At 37.8% G+C, this 24,814-nt stretch overlaps 1 protein-coding gene across 4 annotated transcripts; it reads left to right on the top strand.

The window, feature by feature from the left end:
- Positions 1-226: 226 nt before the first annotated feature.
- On the top strand, positions 227-24,814 carry atf7a (activating transcription factor 7a). 4 transcript variants are annotated; one of them, XM_058763873.1, is made up of 12 exons: positions 227-307; positions 8,931-9,002; positions 14,089-14,185; positions 15,051-15,181; positions 15,390-15,554; positions 16,823-16,980; positions 17,258-17,351; positions 18,278-18,397; positions 18,859-19,008; positions 19,154-19,342; positions 22,051-22,156; positions 22,230-24,814. In XM_058763873.1, exons 2-12 carry the CDS (start codon positions 8,955-8,957, stop codon positions 22,463-22,465), a joined length of 1,494 nt encoding a protein of 497 aa, XP_058619856.1. In that variant the 5' UTR covers positions 227-307; positions 8,931-8,954; the 3' UTR covers positions 22,466-24,814. The 4 variants fall into 4 exon arrangements, with proteins under 4 accessions (XP_058619856.1, XP_058619857.1, XP_058619855.1 ...); XM_058763874.1 differs by lacking the exon at positions 227-307 and adding an exon at positions 381-404; XM_058763872.1 differs by lacking the exon at positions 227-307 and having other exon boundaries at positions 8,018-9,002.

A 24,814-nucleotide genomic window follows, 5' to 3' on the forward strand; every position in this document is an offset into this window, starting at 1 on the left:
ACGTGATTTACATTCGCACTCATAGCAACATTCAAAGTTCGTGCCAAAATGTTATAATAACATTATTATAGTCAGAAAATAAACAAGCTATAGTTTCTTAATCATTTTCACAGAAAAAAAAAACAAGCATCAACAAACTGGACATTAAACAACCAACAAGTTGACAGGATCGTAAACATCCCATCCCAGGTGAGGGACTGGGGTTGTGTGACGCCAAAATCTCGCGAGACTTCACAGGGAGGGGCGTGTCAGATTCCAAGAGAGGAGAGAGAGATAGAGAGAGAGAGTGGGATAGAGGGGCGCTGTGGTAAGTTTGTAAACATTCTTCTTTTGTCAAAAATGTGGAATCGATGATTGTCGTGATTTGAAACAACGCCCAGTTGTTATTGATATCCGTTAACAAGGTTTGTCTGTGATCAAGAGTAACTTTTATGAGGAGACTGAGAGGCTGTCAGATTGGCAGTGGGTTACAGCCGAAGTCTGCGCGTACACTGCGGCTCGTTCAGAGCTCTTGACAAGCGAGAAGAAAATCTTAGGAACCGAAAAGAGCTCCTAGCGTCATTTATTATCTTGTATATGTATATACCGTATTACTATGGCGTTTTTAATTTTCTGTCAATATATACGTTTTTTCGCTTTTATAAAATGACAAATTTGATGCCACGGTCAGATTGTTTGCTTCAAAGTACTCTTTGCATACTTTTGTTTCTAGCGGGGGGAGTATGAGCGGCCTGTACGCTCTAAGTACGTGAATTCCATTTTTCTTGAGTGGGATTTCCGTGCGCCAATGAGACACAACTAATAATCGTGATTGACGTTTATTGTAGCCAAACAGCAATTCGATTTGTTTGATTGACGCGCTTGTGACCAATCAGAACGAGGGTAGGGCGGGCACATGCGGGAAAAGGCTGGCTTTAAAGTTGGCATGTTCGCAAGACATCAAGCTAGCATGGGTTTGCTAAATAGTTAGCGACGTTTATTTTCGGCGAGGGCACTAGAAATGAACGTTGTTTTTTGGTGTGTTGTAGCAATCCAACATACAAGTTAGAAATTGCACATTAAAGTGTCATAAAACTATGTATAACGTTAAAACAAAACTCTGCAACCGTGTCTTGTGTTTTTAGTACATTTCCAACATAAGTTCTATTTTTGTTGTTTACAGAGACAGTCATGATTTGAAGTAGGATAAATTACTTTTCATATTTTATTTTTTACTTTTTTTCAGCTAAACTCTTTCCTAAAAGCTTTGCAGTAATTACTGTTAGGTTAAAAGGTGTATATATATATATTTTTGTCATGAATAAATAAAAGAGGGTCAACCCCACACAAATGTGAGAATTATGAATCACAAAATTCACTTGCAATTTAAACAAACTAAATTTGTTTGTTAGCTGTATGAACATATTATATAAAACAAGCACCTGCTGTTGATCAGTTTGTTATCCCATGAAATTGTTGTGGGTGTTTGTCCAGATAAGTCAGATAAAAATAAAGATAAGATAAAGACATCTTTGCTCATAATGCATCCAGTGTGAAAAGACTCCTCCTAAAACAGCTGATAACAATCAACTTGATTTTTGTGTGAATGTCCCATCTTAGACCTGTAAACACCATCTGTCTGAGGACCTGTAATTGTAGATATAAGTCATCTTTATATGCCACTTGTTGAATTCCAGTAATGTTACTCTTTGGAATGACTGTACGTCTCCATATAATACATCATCCTCTCGGTAGACATATTTGCTTGTGCACTAGTGAGCATTTTTGCAGCTGTTACAGTAATTGCCTCATAGTGGCTTGGTTAATATGAGCTCAGAGCCTTGCTTGTTACTTTCACCTCTGCTATTAGGCATCTGCAGCAGTTCACAATGTGTTAAGTGAAGACGTTTTACAGGAAGGAACTTCATATGCCAGTTTGACGTCTTTCATATGATGAAATCGGCACTGTTTGTGATTGCCAAGTCATTTTTTTAACCACGCTAACCATTAAAAGTCAGAACTGTGAATGAAGGATTATGTTATGATTATGTAAGTTGTCCTGGCAACAGTTGTTTAAAGGATAATATAATTGTCAGCAGATAATGATAGTTGCCCAGATGCGTCAATAGAGTAATAGAGCAGACCAAATAACACTGTTTCAAATATCCAGCAGACTGTTGTAATAAAACAGACAATAAGGATAAACTTCCAGCCTTGCTTGAGTTGATTCTGGGCATCTGTGCTCTTCTAAAGTTATGTAATATTTGGTCTGCTCTAAAAGGTGTGCCAGGCTCATGAAGTACTGTGAGAGAGCTCGCAAAGATCGAGGGAGATACTGCATAGTAGAAATAATGAATGGACAATGTGGGTGGTTGGAAACTGTTTTCGTCCGGTTTTTGGCAAGCACACAAGGGTTGATGGATAGCTCTGATTTAGGAATCATTAAAATATGATATTCGCATGCCATCGTGGTGCTGTAATGTTTAGAGAAACAACAGAATATGCCAAAATTGAATTGCTATGTCCATTATAATGTAATTAGCCACTCTTTCAGAACATTGCCAAACTGACAGCAATATATTTGTTCCAGCCTTTTAATATAATCTTGATGTTTATTTGCTCTGAAATTGCTTAAAATGTTTTTGCAGTCAAATCATAGGAACCATAGTTTTGACCATACACTGTGGTTTAATACAAGAAATAAAATATGGTGAACATTCTAGACAATTATAACGGTAAGATGTTTTTCCACACTGTTTTAAATCAATGGAACACAACATTTCTATTTTCATTGTTCAAAAGTTTGGGGTCTGCAAAAATTCTTTAATGTTTTTGAAAAAAAAATCTCTGCATATACTGTATTTGATCAAAAATACAGTGAAATCAGTAATACTGTAAATATTACAATTTAAAATAACTGTTTTATTATTAAAATTTTACATTTTAAAATGTAACTTTTTCCTGTGATGGCAAAGCTCAATCTTCAGCAGCCATTACTCCAGTCTTCAGAGTCACATGACCCTTTAGAAATCATTTTAATATGCCGATTTGCTGCTTAAGAAACATTTATTATTGTCAATATTGAAAATTGTTCTGAAAATTGCTGCTTAATATTTTTGTGGTATATTTAGATTTTTTGACTAGAAAGTTCAAAAGAACAGCATTTATTTGAAATAGAAATCTTTTGTAGCATCATAAATGTCTTTACTGTCACTTTTGATAAGTTCCATGTGTCCTTGCTGAATAACATTTCTTTCTTTCAAGTTCTGACCCCAAACTTTTGAACAGCAGTGTTCTTTATTATATTACACAGCTATACATTAATAAACAGTAATATTTACCTATATATGTTTTTACTACAGTATTTCGTAGGGACTGAAACAAAGGTTTTTGAGTAATGATGCAAATACTGGTAAGTCCGTTTGAATCAGTGTTGCATAACATATTGCCAGCAAAATATTTGCAAATATATTATGGACGTTTGATATATTTCTATAGGTAGGAGAGAAGATGCACTGTTGCCATTTTGTTGACTTGTAGCATGTCCAACATTGTTGCAGCAGCAGTATGATCTGATCTGAGGAGGATTATGGGTTTACAGAGGGGGACTTGGGGTCCACATTGTTCCTAGTAGAATACAGGCCCTGGGGACTGTGTTGGGCTACATTGTGTATTTCCTCACCATGGATTTAGCACTGGGCACACTGCAGTCATGCAGACATGGATCTAAAGTTTCATTTGTTCCATTTTCCAAAGCTCAGGTTCACTTAGGTTACGTAAATCCAAATCAACCATAAAACACACCCGCACCCTAGATCCCCCGTCCCCGAAACCATCCGCGGGACCCTTGGCCTTTACCTGCGAGTTACCGAACACCCTCCAAAAGCGTTCGTTCCATTCTCTGCTCCCTGCCCCCCTTTTCCGTCGCTCCCTTTTTGTGGGGTCTCCCTTACTCTCTGGCAGCTCACTCTCCAGATTCCTCATTCTTGGCTCCAGCTGGAGCTATTAATACAGTTTGTTTTGTCAGTTTCCTAGCAGACAGCATCAAACAGTGCACGCCTGAGGCAGATTATAGCCGGACCTTGCTACACCGTCCACCTGCTGAGTAGGAGAAATCCAAGTTAACAGCAGGATGCTGTTTGTCCCCGTGTCGGACCACTAAGGCCCAATTGATCCTGAGGAACTGGGCTGTGAATTTAAAAAAAATGCATTTCACAGAGTTCCCACAGTCGTGGAAAAAAATCTGGAAATGTGAATTTGAAAAGTCAGGGAAATTAAGGACATTTTAAAATGTCTTGGAAATTTCTATAGTCAACAATATAATTCTCTAAAATGTTTCTCGGCTTAAAAATAGTTTTTTAAATATACAGTCTGTTAAATAATTTTTTAAAAATCAATTTTTTTTTTCTTGAAATTCAGCAATAGTTTACTCAGGGACTGCTAATAATGTTAGCTCCTCTATCATTTGCTGTGATTCCTTGTTTATAATTTTGAATAAAAGCAGCGTCCTCTTAATGATTCGATGCAAATATAAATGTAAATATGAAAGTTATGGAAATCCATTGGTCGGAAGGTGTGGGAACCCTGAATGTATTGCATTTTTAAAAACTCAAGCAGTGCGTTGCTAGTACCACCAGCTGTCTTCCTGTTTAAATTGTTGATGATAGACAAACTCAGCTGTTCTGTTTATCTTCAGTAGTGCTATCAAAGATGGTGGATGTTGTCAGAGCTGTGGCTTAGCAACAAGCACTCATGCAGAGATATGCAGTTCTCATGTAGGAGACTCTGGTTGAATCTTTTTTTAGTGATGCACCAAAATTGAAAACAAAAGACTGAAACCAAAATTAAAGTTTTTATTTATTTGTAACTAAAAATAAGTTTAGGTAATTGAATTTGGGAAACTGGGTATGCTGTTCAGGGTTTCATGTTCTCACAAAAAAAAAGTTGTAAATAAAACTTATTTTAATTGGAGAAGGTTTCAGTCTTTCTACTTCAATATGTCATGTTTCTTTCACTATTTAACTTAGTCTCTTTGTAGTTATTTGTGAAATTTTAAAGATTTTTATTTTGGCATTTTGCCTTTATTTAGATAGGCCAGTGTAATGAACGGAAGCGAATTGCGAGAGCGAGGGGGGCAAGATTTTTTTTACTGCTATTGTAGTAATGTTTTTTGGCAACAAATCACCTCTCGTTATTTCAGCTGATGTTGCATATGCTAATTTAGCATCCTTTTTGCTCACTGTGAAGTGTGTCCACCCCGCTAGATGCACAAAATAATATGGCTGACACGATTAAAACATGTAATTGGAAAATGCTCATCAAAGATCACTGTTTTGATAAATGAATTAATGAAAATAAATTTTGCCAAAACCGAAAATTCTTTTTTTGGTTGCTGAAATTTTGTTGCGTCACAGATTTATTTATTTTGATCTTTTTAGGTGCACTTTAGTTTGGTATAACACAAGCTTTTTGAGATGTTAAGAGAATGTTGTGTGTTTTTTATTGAGGATTCGTTGGAAGTATAACCATGCTTATAACCAACAGACTTCAATTACAAATGCTTCCCATGCTTTTATATTGCAAACATAATCTTAATCATAACAGGAAGTGGTCTTAGATTACTCCAGAATGCCTTTGTGAATAATCCATCAAGGCTCTATTTTTGTTTTGGATGTTCGGTTGTAGCACACATTGACGCAGGTGGCCCGATCTCTGTTCGGCTGATGTATTGTACAATGGTAAACTTCAGACTCCTCCATGAGTGTGCTGTCTTAGTTTGAGGCTTACTGAGACGCGGACACTTCACCAAGGGTATAACGAATGGGTGGTTCTCATTTGTATATGGTCTCTCTATGCGTTTCTCTGACCAAACTGTCTGTGTGTATTGCAACCAGACCGAAAGCTCTGGCACCAAGCTGTTGGCTCACTTGTAGAGCGTGTGAGGTCTGCAAGGAATCAAGCTGCTTAGCTTGTACGCCACTTTGATCTCAGCTGTAATGGGAAGGGCCTTTTGGGGCAAACAAGATGCAGTTATTTTCTTTATGGAAAACAGAGCAAGGGTCTTGGCAGAGGCTGCTGATTTCAGCTTATAACGGCACGTCCCTCCACACGAGACACTTGAACGCAATTGAAATAAGGATATATACAGCATTCTGTTTTGTTCTTTTGTGCTCTGTATACCTGTATTTTAAAGCAATGTGTAATTTAAAGGGATAGTTCACCCAAAAATGAAAATTTTGTCATTAATTACTCACCCCCATTTCGTTACAAACCTGTAAGACGGTTCATCTTCGGAACACAAATTAAGATATTTTTGATGAAATCCGAGAGCTCTCTGACCCTCCATAGACATCAATGCAATACCCACATTCAAGGCCCAGAAAGGTAGTAAGGACATCATTAACTAGTGACGTCAGTGGTTTAACCTGAACTTTATGAAACTATGAGAATACTTTTTGTGCCCAAAGAAAACAAAAATAATGACTTTATTCAGCAATTTCTTCTCTTCCATGTCAGTCTTCGATGCACGTTCACAAGAGTACCATGACTTAATTTGGGTTCTGAAGATGAACGAAGGTCTTACAGGTTTGGACCGACATGAGGGTGAGTAATTAATGACAGAATTTTCATTTTTGGGTGAATTACACCTTTAATGAAGTAATTTTTTGTAAAGGCCCCCTAAACAGCATGTCGAGTGCAAGATGGGTAAACCGAAGCCAGCCTTAACACACATTGTTGTTCAGACAACCTACCAAATAATAGTTTTTTAAAATGTGCACATTTTTGTGTATTTCTATTCTATTGGCACTTTGAGAGCAGTTGCTTTTGTTTGCTGTAACTTTACAGCACTAATGTTACATAAATTAGCAGCATCTCAGCCTGCAGACCTGCCAGTCTAAATGGCTTTTTAAATTTTTACAGACGACACATGCAAGCTTTATCCATTCAAATCCCTGTTGTTATAGTCAAGGAAGATGTTTGGTTCATTCTTCACCTTTTGTTTGCGGTGGTGGTTGTGTAACTCACCAGACGTCATTCTGAGCTGGTGGGGCATGTTGAAAGTTTAATGAAACTTCCCTCCATTTAAATTTAATGAACGTGTTACTTTTTCCAAAATTCCCAGCCTCTCTATGCGTGGAGCGTTGGGTTTAAAGGAGCGAGAGTGTAGATTGAGATGAACTGCTGTGAACTAAATATAAAATGCATATATAATGGATACTAAACACAAGTGGGTAGTACATGAACACATTTCAATCTAGAGCTAGGCAATATATTGATTATTGCAGAATACTTGTGAATTTTCTGTCAGTATAAAACTATGCACCATTATGATCTTTAATGCCCATTATTTGATCAATACGTCCGGAGGACCTTGACATTTGACTAGTTTTGCAATCTAAGAAAGATAAATTGAAACCTTTATATAAATGACTTGATTCAGCGATTCACTTAAAAGGGATAGTTCACTCAAAAATCTCTCAGATTTCATAAAAAATATCTTAATTTGTGTTCTGAAGATGAACGAAGGTCCTACGGATTTGGAACGACAGAATTTTCATTTTTGGGTGAACTATCCCTTTAAAAAGGTTTTAAATGCCTCCTTGTTGCATTTTTTTACTAAATATACGGCTATGCATTGGTAAATATTGTAATATGCATTTCTGTTCATTGCTATATATTGTTATGTTGGTGCATTTAAATTTAAATTATTACATATAATTATTTTATTGTGTCTATTTAGTGAAAAACACGTCTTAATTATTAACCAGATTTGTAGTGTTTTCCATTTTACTAATTAAAGCAAAACACTTTTGACAGATCTTTTCTTCCATATTGGGACATACAACTGAGTGAATTATTGAAAAAGAAATTTGAAAGAATTTAGGTAAAAAGTCCTGCATACTGTATGTCACAAGAGAGAAGTCTGTTTTCACCAGAAGGTCCAGTTATGACTTTTTAATTAAACATGATGAAGAATTAAGAAAAGAAAGTAGATTTTCATTTCGTGCCAACTTTAAGTCCCGTAATCACGGACAACTGGAAAAGTCATTAAAAAACAGTTGGTCCAAATTATGGACGACCCTGTATGTAAGTTTTAGCTGCCCAGCCCTTTTCTGAACATCTGATCATAGATCCATCAGAGTCCAGGGAAGCATTCGTTTAGTTTGATTACAGAGTAATGTCGAGCATGTGTGTGTTTGTGTGGAAGGTGCTGGCACTTTGTCTGGAATAACTGCAGTGGTTCGGCTAATAGGAAAAGAGGGAGTGTCTACGACAAGCCAATACACACGCATGCCATTCCCCTGGATCAGAGCTGCTCATTCCAGACATGTCTCTCCAGAATTACCATTATTGCACTGTCCGTTCCTCATTTCCAACACTTGCACTCATTACACCCTCTTGAATTAGATGAAAGCAGTCGATCGATCTTATCTCTGAGGAAAATCGGTTCCTGGCGTCTGGCAAAACGGTACCAGCACAACTTCTTGCGTAGATGTCAGCGTAGATGTCTTGAGTTCCTGTGAAAAGTGATGAGCGTCTGGGAGTGTGGGTTGCTGATATTTGAGCCTGAGAATCGGGTGGAGGAGTTCAGAGAATGACTGCAGACAAAGGTGTAGAGTGGCACTAGAGTCGTCGCCGCAGAAGAGCTTTGTGGAGATGGTGTCAGGAGGACTACAATGAAAAGTAGAGGAGGGGCTAAAAAGAATCCCAAACTCCGCGTGTCATTGGTCTGCCAGATGCCCCCAGTGTAAAGGAAGTATCACCAGGGAAACTTGTAGTCGCTACACTAACATGCATGTGCTCGGTTCTTCGTTATTTTTAAACACCCGTCGCTTCCTGCGCTGAGCGAGGATCCAGGCAGAATTATCCCTGGGATTGGCTGAAGAACTTTTCCTGGCTTGAACCTCTCGAAAAACCCTTCAGTAATGTTCTCGTCTTCTCTTCCACAGTTATATTGCAAAGCCTTTGCAAAGATGGGGGACGACAAGCCTTTTGTGTGCAGTGCTCCTGGCTGTGGGCAGGTAAGTTCGCTTTCACTTTGTCTTGGGTTTCAGGTGTGGGTGTGCTTTTCTGGTTCTCTGGTTATTGAAGAGTCGTCCTCTCAGCTACACGGTAGCCAGACGTCTGCCCGGCGTGTGTGTGGAGGGAGGTGCGCCAGCTGCACCGCTCTGAAAATGTGTTGTTTTTGTCTCACTGCAGCCCAGGGCCACACTGATGAAGCTGATAGCGAGCTTGTGAAACTGCGCTAACGTCTCTTGCACTGTCTGACTCACTCACAAACTTGGCCAATGAGTAATCGCAGCTCAGTTATCGTCTACACTTGTCTGGTTTGAGTCAAAAGTCCATGCAGACGCTATGATGAGGTTACTGATGCTAACAAGTGCACTTATGATGAACTTGCAGACAAAGTAGGTTGAGAGCATAACTGTTTACAGAGAATTTATGTCCCGATTAAATTTGTAAATAAAATGTTACATTTTTATAATATATAAATAATAATAAATTACATATAAATAGTAAAATTTTAATCAAATTAATTATATATAATTTTTTTTTTTTTGCTATATATATAATTTTACTTCTCAAGTAAATTGATTTTGGTTTAAGGATCGTAATACCAGAAAATCATTTTTTTCCAGTGTAAGAACTGAAAAACAGTGTGGCCTTTGGAGGCATGTGCTGCTTTGAAGGCATTGAAAACTGAAAGAGGAAGTGATCGAGACCCGTCCTACTCAGTGAGACAGCGATGTTCGTTCTGTGGTTTTGATCTGAATGTTCTCCTCCGCAGTTACGTAGAAAACAACGTGAGAAAAGTAGCATGGATCAGAATGAGGCAATTTAACAGTTAGACTGCTTCTCCAATACTGAAAGCAACAATGATCATTTAACCGTACCGTTGGTGGCATAATCTTGAGAATTGAGAGGAACAGCATGAACTTGATGAATAATTTATGTTAGTTAGTTGTTTGCAGATGTTTCTTTCTCAGACGCCACAGGGACCATGACTGTTTAATAATTCTTGCTATGACCTAGCCAGACTTTGGGCAGGAGAAATCTGTTTTCCTTACGTAAAAAGGTGCCTTAGATATTACTATTGCTGATACTTAGGATATAGGATTTGAACTTCTATTATAGTGGACATAATATTTCAGCTTGTACTGGTTTTTGAGGAGAGACATGATATTTCTTTTTCATTTTAGATCTGTTTTTAGTCTTATGGGAAGCTGAATCTAGATTTGCTGCTCAAGAAACATTTCTTATTATTATCAGTTTTGTGCTGCTTAATATTTTGTGGAAACATTCCGAATTCTTTGATTTAATAGAAGTTCGAAAGATCATAGAAATCTTTGTTACGATGTGAAGTCTTTGCAGTCACTTTTCATCAGTTTAATGCATCTTTGCTGAATAAATGTATTCATTTCTTTATCTTACTGACCCCAAAGTGTTGAACAGTAGTGTACATTGAAGCATCCAGGTTTCTAAGTTAGTTCATAAGTGGTAATGACATGTCATGAAAATATGGCAGTTTTAAGACCACTCAGCTCCTGTAAACCAAAACTAAAGGCCACATAAGCGGGAAAAAAAGGATAATAGTTGAACTAGAGATCAGGTTGTACACATCTGTCAGGCTCTATTAACACCGGTGTGTAGCTGGATGAGGGGAGTGAGGGTTTACTCTAGTGGAGGTATTGTTCTTTTGTTGACTAGCAAACGCTGTTTGCGTCATACTGAAGTCCATAGGGGTTTAAGATTGTTTTGCTTCTTCCCAGTGAACCAGATTTTCACGTGACTCCTCTGTTTTGTCAACCTATTACTGTAAAATAACACGCTGTAGGAAACTGAGATTTAAGATTAATGCTAGTGCTTGTTTAAAGCTATTTTCAGAGTAAATGAATCCTTTTTAATGTACTCTGATTCAAATGTCTGATATTTTAGTTAGTGCTAGCTAGTCAGTTTGTGGTCTAGTTTTTACAAAAGGAAATCCAGGACGTGCACTCAAATATTTGGGTCCAATAAGTTTTTCTTTTTGGAAGAAATTAATACTTTATTCAGTAAGAAAGCATTCAATTGATCAAAAGCAACTGTAAATACTTAATATTACAAACAACTTCTATTTTAAATAAATGCTGTACTTTTGAACTTTTTAAAAGAATATTAAGCAGCACAAGTTGCACAACTGTTTCTTGAGCATCAAATCAGCATATTAGAATGATTTCTGAAGGATCATGTGACACTGAAGATTGGAATAAAGGCAGAAAATGCAGCTTTGCCATCACTGGAATACATGACATTTTAACATATTTAGAAATTATAAACAGTTGTTTAATTTGTAATAATATTTTAGAATATTACTTGTTTTACTGCATTTCTTAAAGATTTTATATATATATATATATATATATATATATATATATATATATATAAGATTCAAATCTACCGTATACCAATAGATATTAGCAGTTGGAATGAGCAAACTAAGACTGTTTATAATGAACTGTTTCTACAGTATATTTAGGCTGTTTTTTAAGTTTTTGCTAGATATGGTATTAAAAAAAAGAGGACATAATGGGAAGAAGATCAGTAAAAGAAGTGAGCTAAGCTCAAACTTTCTTTCTGCCCGCATGAGCACCGCAGCTCAACATGTAGGAGCATGTGTACTAACCTTAGGCCAACAAAAACTCAGATTTTATGCATAGATGACCATATCCTGCTGGGAGAACTTGGTCAGGGTATTTATACTTTGGTATTTGACAAATAATGTGCATTGCTTTGTGCATTACTTGACGTTTTTTAAGCTACCTACGTTTCCCTTTTATGCTTGCGTGAATTAATGAGAAATGCATATTGATCTTAGTAAGGTCAGTTTAATACTAGACTGTGCTGCTATATAACATTCATTCTGAATCTTGATTACTAGATAAGCTCTATTTGTTGCATTTCCCAGTGCTGCATTCTCCTTTCTGAGAGGAAAGTGCAAACTTAAGATACAGCTGTAAAAGCGGAAGTAAAACAAAAAAGTCTACTCCATGCACATAAGGCACTTTAGCTGTGCCTCTTGTTTGTTGGTGTTAATGAGTTGCTCTGTTTGCTTCAGTCATTCTGTTGTCCTTGTGTTGTCATCATGTGTTGTCCTTGCCAGAGTAACTCATTTAAGTCAAGAGAGAAGAAGCTACGAGCCATGCAGTTGTTGTATTGGTGATGCTGGCACATCTAAAAATACGCCTCTGACACTTGACTGTGTTTCCACTTTGCGCTGTCACGGCTGAACTGTAACCGTGACACAGGGCCAGAAATAGTCTGAAGAAGACTGTGAAGCCCAAAGAACACTGCTTGAGTCATGAAATCCACTCAGAAAGAGGAAAAGCTAATCCTAGAGGCTCCACGTCCGCTCGAGCTGTTTTGGAAGAGACCGCAAGGATCCAGTAGTTGAGGCGCTTCTTCAAACAACTGTTATTTTCCACAAAACGTTCCATTACCAAATAAAAAAAACTGAACTGGATGACGCTTGACCAGTGTCGTCTGATTCCAAATGAGCCAGTTCTTTTTAATGAATTCAACAAACACAGCGTTTACCAGTGTAGTCCAATTCCTGAACAAATGACTCTTTTGAATTGGTTCTTTTTATTGAATCAAAAACACGCATCGCAACCGATGTAGTCTGAATCCAAAGCAAATAGCTATTTTGAGTAGATTCTTTTTAGTGAATCAAAAACATAACAACTTGACAGGTGGTGTCCAGTTGCCAAACAAATCACTTGTTTGATTCCATTGTTTTTAGTGAATCAGAAACATGTGGCACAAACAGTGTAGTTCTGATTCCTGAGCAAATAACTATTTCGAGTTAAACTTTTTAATGAATGCAAACTATGCATCGCAACCAGTATTGTCCAAATCAGTCGGTTCTTAAGTGAATATACAACAAACATACAGTGTAAACAGTGTAGTCCTGAGCAAATAACTTCTGAACAAATGACTCTTTTGAACTGGTTCTTTGTAGTGAATCAAACACATACAGTACAGTGGTGTCAATGTAGTCTGATTCCCAAGTGAATGAAACATAGCTTACATCACATCCAAAATAGTTTGATTCCTGAACGATTGACTCTTATGAGCTGTGTTTTTTTGTTTTTTGGTGAATCAAACAAAACAGCTCATCCAAAGCAGTCTGATTCCTGGACAAATGACTCTTATGATCTGTTTTTTAATGAATCAAAAACAAAGAGTTTATGGAGTAAGCAATGGAGAATTTCTTTTGTTGTGAAAGAATCAGTAAACAGGACTGTGTGTGTGTGTGTATATATAATATTTCTTTAATTAGATTCCCTTTCCTGCTTAGAACACCTATTTCATTGTTATCTGTCAGATCATAGGGGCATTTTATGCATCATATTCCAAAAAAAGCGTCTTTAATATTGGTTTCTTAAATATCCATGATTCACTGGCTGTGCATCTGCAGCGTACAGTTTTACCACTTTAACAGCTGTTTTGTTTCAAAGGTAAATATAAAAGCACGTTGGAGAATGCATGATTGCCTGTCATAAATGTTAATTGAATACATCTGTGTAGTTTGCTCTGCCCATGAGCTGTTGTGTCTTGCATGACTCGGCCACTGGGTCAAAGTACTAAACCACAAAATGTCCTTTTGCCATTTGCACAGTGTATTTTTGTATTGCATGAAAGCTGGTAGAACTTTTTTTTATTATGTGACAAATGTGGAAGTTCAATACTTACTGTGTAATGCTGTAGCTGCACTTCTGAACGGAAGTGTAAAGAAACGTAAGCGTTGTAAGCCTTGAGGGTGTATAAGGGCACAAAGGTCAGCTGTGAAACAGAAAGCCATCTCCACTGTACGTCTTTGACTCTGACACTGTATAGTTACATCCTATACCTCAGAGATTTTGAGCAGAGCAGGGGTTTGGTGAACAACGATCATTATTAAGTCCTCTCTGGCCTATAATATCTGTTTCGAAAGACAAATCTTGTCAATGCCACTCCCTCTTCTTCCTTTGGAAATGTGTCTCTGCCCTGAGGTCTTGAAATGCTTCTTTCTCTTTTTCTGGTCAGATTTGTCTCGTAATCCATCTGTTCATCTGTGTCGCTTTGTAGAGGTTTACTAACGAGGACCACCTGGCTGTCCATAAACACAAACATGAAATGACGCTGAAGTTTGGACCCGCCAGAACTGACTCGGTCATCATTGCAGGTACTTTGCACGCAGACAGTGTGAATGCACAGTGCACAGTTATCAAAAATATTATTTTTATATACAATTATATACACATGTCAGTGTCTGTGTGTGTGTGTGTGTGTGTGTGTGTATGTGTATATATCTATATATATATATATATATATATATATATATATCATTATAATTATTCAAAAATTACATTATCCCTTACATAACATATATATAACTAATAGTATAATTAATTGTGCTATAAATTATAATTTTTTTAATTAAATTATAACATAATTTCCATTTTTTTTTATTTTTAATATAAAACATTTAAAAAGTTAAGGTTAAATATTTGTGTTTTAATGATGTAATTATTATGTAAATTGATTTATTATTAAAGTATAGAAATATTGCATTTTTGTATGTATAAAATAAATACTGTAGTGATTATTAATTTGTCTTTGATAGGTGCATGTTTCTACCATCCATCCCATATTTATGTGCATGTTTTTTGTCACTTCTTTTGTGGTTAAAGATAACCTGGAATGCTTGTTTTAGGCACTAACAAAACAAATAGTACAGAGATTTAACAGTGTAATTCAATATCATTATTTTATAGCTGTGGAGTGAAGCTAAGTCCCCTTAAGCTAGTAATTTTAAGGGGGAAAATTCACAACGTGCTGTTTTTTTTGTCACATTAAACCCTTGGGAAAAAACACAAATGTAATAACAGCCTTGAACTCTCCCAGATTTATCATGTTAAATCGCAAGCAGATTTGGTTAGTACTGCTACGTACAGCCGTTTAGCTGTGTGGCAGAGTTTATATTGTCCTTGAGGCCGTCTTGCATAAGGAAACAATGAGATCTCTCTGTTTCTCACTCTGTACTCCAGACCAGACGCCGACTCCCACTCGTTTCCTGAAAAACTGTGAAGAGGTGGGCCTGTTCAATGAGCTGGCCAGCTCGTTCGAGCAGGAGTTCCCTAAGGCCCAGGAAGATGAGGACAAGAGGGCCAAGAACCCGGTGAGCTATGGGACTGGGTGGAGGGATTCAGTCATACAGTCAGACGTGCTCCAAACATGAGGAGCTCGGGCTGCCTGCTGCCAAAAACTCAGATTTATGGACTGCAGAGTTCCCTATCAGTTCTCATGTGAAACACCGTCTCGTCTTGCTTTCTCCTTCTCTGTCTGACGCGTTCTTCATCTGTCTTTCTTTTTTTTTCCCCATGCAGTTGCCTGCTCCTAATTCAGGAGCACTTGACATGAGTTTGCAGACGCCCTCAGACATTAAGGTGAAGGAGGAAGAGCTTGTGGAGGTGGACTCTTCTCCGCCTGCCAGCCCTGACTCCATCTCCAGCATGTCAGACAGCAGCAAAGAGCCCGTCAGCAGAGGAAAGGTACATGCTTTATGCAAACCAGACTGCTAGAACAAAACCAAAAGCACAAAGTCCAAAAATCTGAAACCACACTGGAAATCTGCAATTCAAAGCCTTATTTAAACCTAGAATGTTAGGATTTTGAAACATGTAAAATGAACATTTAAGATTCTGACATTGATCATGTGTATTTTTGTGCAGACATGTTCTTCCACTGAAGCACACGATACTCTTTAGATCATTCTCAAATCATGGAGAATATGATAATCAGGTTTTACACAAACTTACACAAAGTTTATGCAGTTTGAGTTTTGCAAAAGGAGGACAAATCAAATACTAAGACATTATGACATTCATATAAACTTTTACAATGAAATTTTCACTTGTATTGAAAATATAATTTGTAATAAAAATAATTAAAAAACAAGTTAAAATAATTAATTTCATTTAATAATTAAATGAAAATTATTTAAAATTATTATTTTTAACAATGTATTTAATTATGCAAATAATTTAAGGAAAGGAAAGGAAAGGAAATTAAAGGAAAGGAAAGGACGTAACGTGACGTGACGTGATGTGACGTGTGGCCAAGTATGGTGACCCATACTCGGAATTTGTGCTCTGCATTTCACCCATCGAAGTGCACACACACAGCAGTGAGTAGTGCACACACACAGCAGTGAGTAGTGCACACACACAGCAGTGAGTAGTGAACACACACACCGTGAACACACATCAGGAGCAGTGGGCAGCCATTTTTGTTGCGGCGCCTGGGGAGCAGTTGGGGGTTCTGTGCCTTGCTTAAGGGTCTCACCTCAGTCGTGGTATTGAAGGTGGAAGAGAGCGCTGATCATTCACTCCCCCCACCTACAATCTCTCCTGGACCTGAGACTCGAACCCGCGACTTTTGGGTTACAAGTCCGACTCTCTAACAATTAGGCCACGACTGCCCCCGTTAATTAAAATTTTGTATTAATTAATTAAAATACAAAAAAATATGAGAAAATGCTAAATTTAAGTATTTTCACTAGCGGTCTGAGACTTTTTGTCGAATAATTAGAATATAAAATAGTTTGTAGTAATGGATGCTAGCAGACAATTGGCATTCACGTGGCCACTGTAGAGACCATAATTGTACATTTCACTAACCTATGTATTTACCAGGAACTGAACTGGATGTGTTGCATCACTAAACAAACAGTCATGACTGTATGAAATTTCTTTTGGAAGCAAACAGTGTTGCTTTTTGAATTATTTTGTGCTTAGCTGGCTGATTATCTTTCTTACAGGATTCTCCTCCAAAGCCTGCCATCAGTTCGGCTCCCACCCCTGCCATAGTGCGTCCTGGCTCTCTCCCACTGTACCTGGGTTATGACGGCCTGCAGCCCACCATGCCCTCCCCTACCTCTGTCATCACACACACCCCACCATCCAACCGCACACTGGGGTAAGAGCACAACCACAGCCTATCAATGAGGAGCCAGTGCTTTCGGCCGTCAGCCTATTCTGTGTGACTCATTTCTATATGACTCACTGTGCTGCTATAAGTTGATTTGGTAGTAATTCTTAGGAAACTGTGGGGAGCAGGCTCATTTATGCTGTGCTTGACGTTCCATGAATGTTTGGTCAGATAGTGGACAGGAAGAGAGCAGAACTTCAGTCTGTGCATTGCTTTCTGCTCACGCTGCTTGTGCAAACTGGGCATTTCTCTCCTTCTGTTTTAGATCTCCCACAGTGCCGTACCCAATGATGATGCTTCCCAATGGTCAAACAGTTCCTGTGCTTCCAGGTTCTATGCAGATGCCCTCTGTAATATCTGTAAGTCTGAAGTGTATTTCTGAGTACTGGAATATAAATATGTGGAGTATAAAGATATGGCCCACTCAAAGGAAAAGGAATGGGAGAGTTGGTGACACTTGCCTTTTTGTTTACTGTGAAACTGATTTTCATAATAGGGCCTGCAAGATCTGTTAAAAATTATTTTTTACTTAATTAAAGTAAAATATAAATATTGCATGAAAAAACTTGTTGCCTTGAAACTGAAATAAAATAAGTTTTAGTTAAAGTACTAAGATAGCTAAACAGAATATAACATTAAATGGAACTAACAAAATGACAAATCACATTACAAATTTACTAAAACTTAAAACTAAAATTTAAATGAAAACACTTAGGAAAAGTTCACAGTAACTGATAATTATTTTGAGTTTTTTTAAATGAACACTGATTTTTTTTTCCTGATAATATTTAAATTATTTATTTTGACTTTATTACGGTAACAATAGTATTAATTATTACATTTTTATGTAAAAATTTAAATGAAACCTTAAAATATATAGCTGCCTTTATAATTTGAGAAAGAGGTCCTTACTATCATGGTTAGGAGTCTGTAAAAATGCCTTTTGAAAAAAATTTGAGTTAGAAGTAAACCTTGTTGATTTGAAATATATTATAGAAATGTAATCCAGACAGACAGTTGGAGATTTCAGTCTTCCAGTACCTATTACTTAGAAAATAGATTCTCGACTTACCTTGAAGGGACTTTGCTGTGATTCAATTTAAGACAAAGTGTGTAATATTTTTCCAGTGTTTAAGTGTCATACAACCCCCTCGTTTCAGCACAGTGTCACTTGTAGCTCGAAAATGACTCACTTCTCTTTTAAAATGTTGTTCATTTGAACTGTCATTTCTGATCTTTCATAATTTGCCTCATAATATGTTTTGCATTTGGCTTTGTGGTGTAGCTGGCGAGGCCCCTGTGTATGGTGCCCAACATTCCAGGAATTCCCGGGCCTCCACTAGGGGGCAGCAGCAGCGGCTCGTCTTCACCCTCTGGTTATAACCCCCACAATGAGGCAAAGATGGTGAGGGCAAATCTATTTTCTTCCTAATCCAGCCTGTGGATCATTTTGCAAAATGCTCGGATGCCTTGCCTTGCCTAGAGTTCCCATGTTGAAAGTGTTTATCCAGCACATCACATGGGTGATAGTTTTCACAACAAACAAACAAACACAGGCTGTTGGAACGTTTCTTGGTTTCTTGAGAGATGTTTGCTTAAGATTTGAAATAATCAAACAAACAAGAAAATCTAGATGACCATCCTAAACTATAGAAATAAAATGCAGAAGTTCACACTGTTATTTCCTTTCTGTCACATGATTTCTCTCCTCAGTGCTTGATGAGTTGTGGTTCACAGTTTTATGAAATGCCCATTCCACATGAAAGAGAAATAAAATTGAATGTTGCGGATGTAACAGCTGCCTTGTAATTAGACAGAATGCCATCTTGTGCCATATTACCATGATGTTTATGTTGTTGTCCTTAGAGGTTGAAAGCAGCATTATCTCAGCAGATGCCCACAGCTCAGGGTTGTCTTGGTGTGGCGATGGGGTCCAGTGCGATGGCCCCTCAGAGAGTGGAGCAAAGCCAGCTGCTGGTCCAGCATCCAGACGCCCCATCCCCTGCTCAGCCACAGGTAGGGTGTATCTTCACACTCGAATTGTCGAGTGTAAACATTATATATACAACAGATGCCTTTGTGTTTGTCAGGGAGCAATCTTTCACTTTGCTGTGGCATTACGCAGTAAACATCTCTGTTTACTCTGCCCTGCTCTGTTCAGGTGTCACCCGCTCAGCCCACCGGAGGTCGCAGGCGGAGGACGACTGATGACGACCCTGATGAGAGGAGGCAGCGCTTCCTGGAGCGGAACCGGGCAGCAGCTTCTCGTTGCAGACAGAAACGCAAGATATGGGTCTGCTCTCTGGAGAAGAAGGCCGAAGAACTCACCTCCATCAATGTCTCGCTGTCGGTTAGTGTGCGAAAGATTTTCAGACTTTTTTCAATCTAAAATGTGAATGACCACTGATACATTGCTTATTGCAATTTGAGAAATGAGTGACGTGGTTCCTCTGTGTCCTTCCAAATTTTGTACATTTCTGAATGCAATGCACGGAAAACCCAGGTTTTATGAAACCAGAGCATACTGTGTGGGATTCCGTATCCCATGAATCACTGCATTTGTCTATAACTTCTATCTAGGGCTGCACAATATATTGCATGCGATTGTCATGCGCATCTCAGTAAAGCCGGTTCTGTGATTATTAATAAATCTCCATCACCTGTTTTCAAATGGCGCGGCATTTAATTCACAGCGCCGTAGTTCACCCACAAGCTATGCAATTCGCACTCAGAATCGCAGATGAATCGCCTGCGATATTGAACGTGATATTGCGTAGCTTGTCAGTGAACTATGCCTCTGTGTATTAAATGCCGCGCCATTTGAAAACAGGTGATGGAGATTTATTAATAATCACAGAACCAGCTTTACTGACGAGATGAGCATGACAATCGCATGCGATATATTGTGGAGCCCTACTTCTATCTAAAAAGTCAAGATTGAAACAAAAGCAATAACAGCTGTGATGTTTTGTTACTTTTGTGTGGCAAAAGTTAAGATAGATTTTGTTTGCACACAAAATAAAAAAGCAAAAAAGGCTGTATTCATTTAATAGATAACTGGATGTTGCTCACCAAGATGTAAATATGTAATGTTATGAGATTATGTGACACATTTGTAGCAAAAAATGGTCTGAAACATACAGTGCTGCTTGAAAGTTTGCGAACCCTTTAGAATTTTCTATATTTCTGCATAAATATGACCCAAAACATCATCAGATTTTCATACAAGTCCTGAAAGTAGACAAAGAGAACCCAATCAAACAAGTGAGAGAAAAACATTTTCTTTGTCATTTATTTATTGAGAAAAATGATCCAGTGTTACATATCTGTGCGTTGCAAAAGTATGTGAATCTTTGTTTTCAGTATCTGGTGTGACCCCCCTTTTGCTGCAGTAACTGAAGGTAAAGTTTTTGTAAATGCTGATCAGTCCTGCACAATAACATCCTTCCACACTATTTTAATTGGATTAAGGTCTGGACTTTGACTCAGCCATTCCAAAACATTAACTTTGTTCTTCTTTAACCATTCTTTGGTAGAATGACTCTGAATGCTTGGGGTTGTTGTCTTGCTGCATGACCCACGTTCTCTTGAGACTCTGCTCTTAAACAGATGTCTTGACGTTTTCCTTTAGAATTTGCTGGTATAATTCAGAATTCATTGTTCCATCACTGATGGCAGGCTGTCCTGGCCAAGATGCAGCAAAACAGGCCCAAGCCATGATACCACCACCACCATGTTTCACAGAAGTTTCTTGAGCTGGAATGCAGTGTGTTCTTTTCTCCGAACATAATAGCTTCTCATTTAAACCAATAAGTTCTATTTTGGTTTCATCCATCCATTAAACCTTTCTCCAATAGTCCTCTGGCGTGTCCACGTGATCTTTAGCAAGCAATTTTCTTTTTGTAGAACAGTGGTTTTCTTCTTGCACCTCTGCGCACACCATGGTTGCTCAGTGTTCTCCTGATGGAGGGCTCATGAACATTAACATTAGCCAGTGTGAGAAAGGCCTTTAGTTGCTTAGAAGTTATCCTGGGAACTTTTGCAACCTCGCAGACTATTACACGTTCTGCTTTGGAGTGATCTTTATTGGTCAACCACTTCTCGCGAAAGTAACAGTGGTCTTGAATTTCCTCCATTTGTACACAGTCTGTCCAAACTCTTTAGAGATGGTTTTGTAACCTTTTCTAGCCTGATGAGCAACATCAACTCCTCAGGTTCTCAGTAACCTCATTTGATCATGACATGATTCACTTCCACAAACATGATCAGACTTTGATAGATCCCTGTTCTTTGAATAAAACCGGTCACGTACTGACATTTGATAGTCATTGTACTGACTGAAAACACCTTTGCACGGATAGACTCTAATTTCACCTTTAAATTAACTGCTAATCCAGGAGATTCACATACTTTTGCCACTCACAGATATGCAATATTGGATCATTTTCCTGAACAAATAAATGACAAAGAAAATATTTTTGTCTCATTTGTTTGATTGGGTTCTCTTTGTCTACTTTCAGGACTTGTGCGAAAATCTGATTATGTTTTGGGTCATATTTATGCAGAAATATAGAACATTCTAAAGGGTTCACAAACTTTCACCACATACCGTTTCACATACTGGTTTTTAAAATAATTTCATTTTTTTAAATACCTTTACTGCAGTATTGCTAGTATCTCATTCCAAACATAACCTGAGATATTTTATTTTATTTTATTTTATTTCATTACCGTTATTGACATTATTTCAATATTAATAATAATAATAATTTTATTAATAATTTTACATTTATTGTAAGAATAGAACATTTTTATATGTATTATTGTTGTATTTGTTATTTCATTTTTGACTTTTATAAAATAAAATATTTTTTTGTTTTATTTTTGTCATGTTTCTTGTTACTGTTTTTTTCTTCTTCATTCGTTGGTTTGGCATTGTACTTTGAAATTGAGTGGATACAAATGTGTTTTGTGTACAAGTGCTTTGTTGTCAGCTAGTTTGTGTCCAAGAGTGATGTTCACACTTTTTTTGTTTTCCTGTATTTTTCTGTGTACAAGAACGAGGTGTCTCATCTGCGAAACGAAGTTGCTCATCTGAAGCAGTTGCTGTTAGCCCATAAAGACTGTCCTGTCACCAACCTCCAAAAGAAAGCCGTCTACTTGGGTGAGTGGAGCTCACGTTGAGGTCTTTCACCTGCATCTGCAGGATCTAACCTTCATTTATTGATGTCCCTCAGGAGAGGAGCACATGAAAGAGACGTCTGAGCCCACAGGCTCCCCGGCACCGGTCATTCAGCACAGCTCTCTGGCCCCCAGCCCTTCGTCTGCGGTAGGCCCCAATGGCCTGAACTCCCGCGCCGCGGCCGAGGCGGTGGCCATGTCAGTGCTGGCGGGGATGGGCAGCCAGCGAGGGGAGAGTGGCGGGCCATCGCATGTCATCATGGCCACACAATCCCACCCATCCAGCAGATGATGAGAGCAGGTAACAGTCTGCCTGGGACTCTCCGCATCCTGGGAGAGGGGGGCAGATCTGCGAGAGGAGAACGCTGGTTCCCTCTCACGCCATCATGCTCTGGCCTGGAGCTCAGCTGCATTCTGGGAATGAAACTGGGACTATGTACACATATAGAGAGACAGAAGGAGATTGTCGTTCACTATGCCATAGACTACGGGGGCTGGACTCCAAACCATGCTCTCATTTGCAACCTCTGTAACTCCTGCTCCTTCCTTCAACTTCCTCCTGCTCCTCCACTGGCTGTAGGACTGCAAAGCACTTCCTGTCATTACACGTATCCCCACAGACACACGCTGCAATAAAGACATTGTTTGAACCGTGACTGTGCACTAGGTGTATGTCACACATGCAGTTGCGACGATGCAATACTTTATATATTCTTATATATATATATATATATGTATTAGTAAGTGTGTGTGTGTTTGAGAGAAACGTGATGCTTTAATGTTCTGTAGGATCTTCTACCTTGCTATTTTAGAGCAGGTTTTTAGTTTTCAGGTGGCCATCCCCCTCATCTCACCCTCGCTCATCTTACCTCATTTTTAACCTGTTATATACGTTTATAATCGACGTGTGCATGTGTGCTTCTCGTGTGGGTGTACAGTGATGTACAATGGAAAATAGCAGTTTGTGATGGACTGATACACTAAGACTGCCTTGTTAGCATGTAAACTTTTTGCTATATATAAACTGTATTGTATTGGCACATTGCGTGCAGTTTGGGCTATAGAACCTCATAGTTTGGTCCTATCGTTGTTTTCTTGTGTACGACAAACTCAGAAACAGCATACTGTCCGAGGTCAATCAGGACCCTTGTCTTGAGAAATCAATATATTTACAGTTTTAAATTATGCCATTTCCTTTCCCTGTGATCACAATGTTTTAAATGCAGCTTTAGATTGAGTTAAGTTGGCCATTATGAGTTAAGTCTCCTAAAGTAGTCTGAGACTTTTTTTGCCCTGTCTTTTTCTTTTTTTATTAGTTATCGTCTACCCCTGCTACTGTGTTCTTTGTGGAATCCCATTTCTGCTCCATAAGAGGAAAAAAAAAATGCATTGGTAAATAATTACCATATTAGATAAAACGTCAGTATTATTAGATACTAAGTCATTATGAGATAAAACATCAAAAGTATGACATGCATAATTATGAGATTAAAAAGTAGACAATAGAGCATAAACGTCATGAGAGATAGTAAAGATTGTGCCAATTATGAAAAAAGTACATTTTGAAATTGAGAATTTTTAAAAACTTTTATCCCATAATTATGACTTAAGAAGTATGTCATAAAAATTCATTAAAAAATTTGATAAAAAGTCATAATTATGTCAGAAATCGGCACTTATGAAAAGTTCAGTCAAAATAATTATGACTTTTCTTCATAATTTTGACTTTTCCCATAATGATGATTTAGTATGTCATGATTTTGACTTGTAATTACGACAATTATTTACAGTTTCATAATTTCTCATGAGGGTGTCTTACAATGAAGACTTATCTCATTATGTCTTTGTATCTAACAATTTTGACTATGTATATATGTATATATCATAATTATAATTTACCAAAACATGATTTTTTTGTATGTGGCAGAAATTGGCTTTCATTGTGTTCAATTTACAGAAATACAGCCCTAGTGCCTCTGTACCCTCCCGTTCAGTCACTTTCACGATTACCCGAATGTTAAAGTTGATATCACGATGCTTTGTAACACTATTTGTTTCTTTGGTTGCTTATCAACTCATTAACATGCACAATCCCTTGTAACCAATTAGAAGAGATGAGGATTCTGCCTTATTAATCACACGAGTGCCTCTTTTTAGGTTAACCTCACTCGGTGGCGCTGAGCCGACTGGACACCTAGAATATTCAGGCATCTGTATCATCAGGCCTGGGGTAATGAATTAACAGTAATGCCTTTAATAACAGCCAGAGAGCACTGCCCTTAATTTTAACCATATTCTATACTGCCACCTGGATGTAATAGGGTGCTATTACATGTAACTAGAAAGGCTGCAGGGAACAAAGAGTGTCCGATTCTACTGTTGTTTGAATGCTTTTATCTTGTACTAAGATGTTTATCCAAACACATGGTCTTTTTACGCAATATCAGACACTTTAAAAAAAAATAAGGCAGCATATAAACAAGGGACTAAGATGTACTGTTGTTGCTCAATGTATGTAACTTGAACGTTCTTTCATTTTCTGCTGTTATTTGCAGTGCGTAATGCTGCATTAACACAATGTTAGTCCAAAATGTATATAGGCCTGTCAGAATGCACTAAAATATATTTTGGGTTCATTTTT

Source organism: Onychostoma macrolepis, chromosome 23 (assembly GCF_012432095.1).
Source record: "Onychostoma macrolepis isolate SWU-2019 chromosome 23, ASM1243209v1, whole genome shotgun sequence".
In the NCBI taxonomy this organism is placed as follows: domain Eukaryota; kingdom Metazoa; phylum Chordata; class Actinopteri; order Cypriniformes; family Cyprinidae; genus Onychostoma; species Onychostoma macrolepis.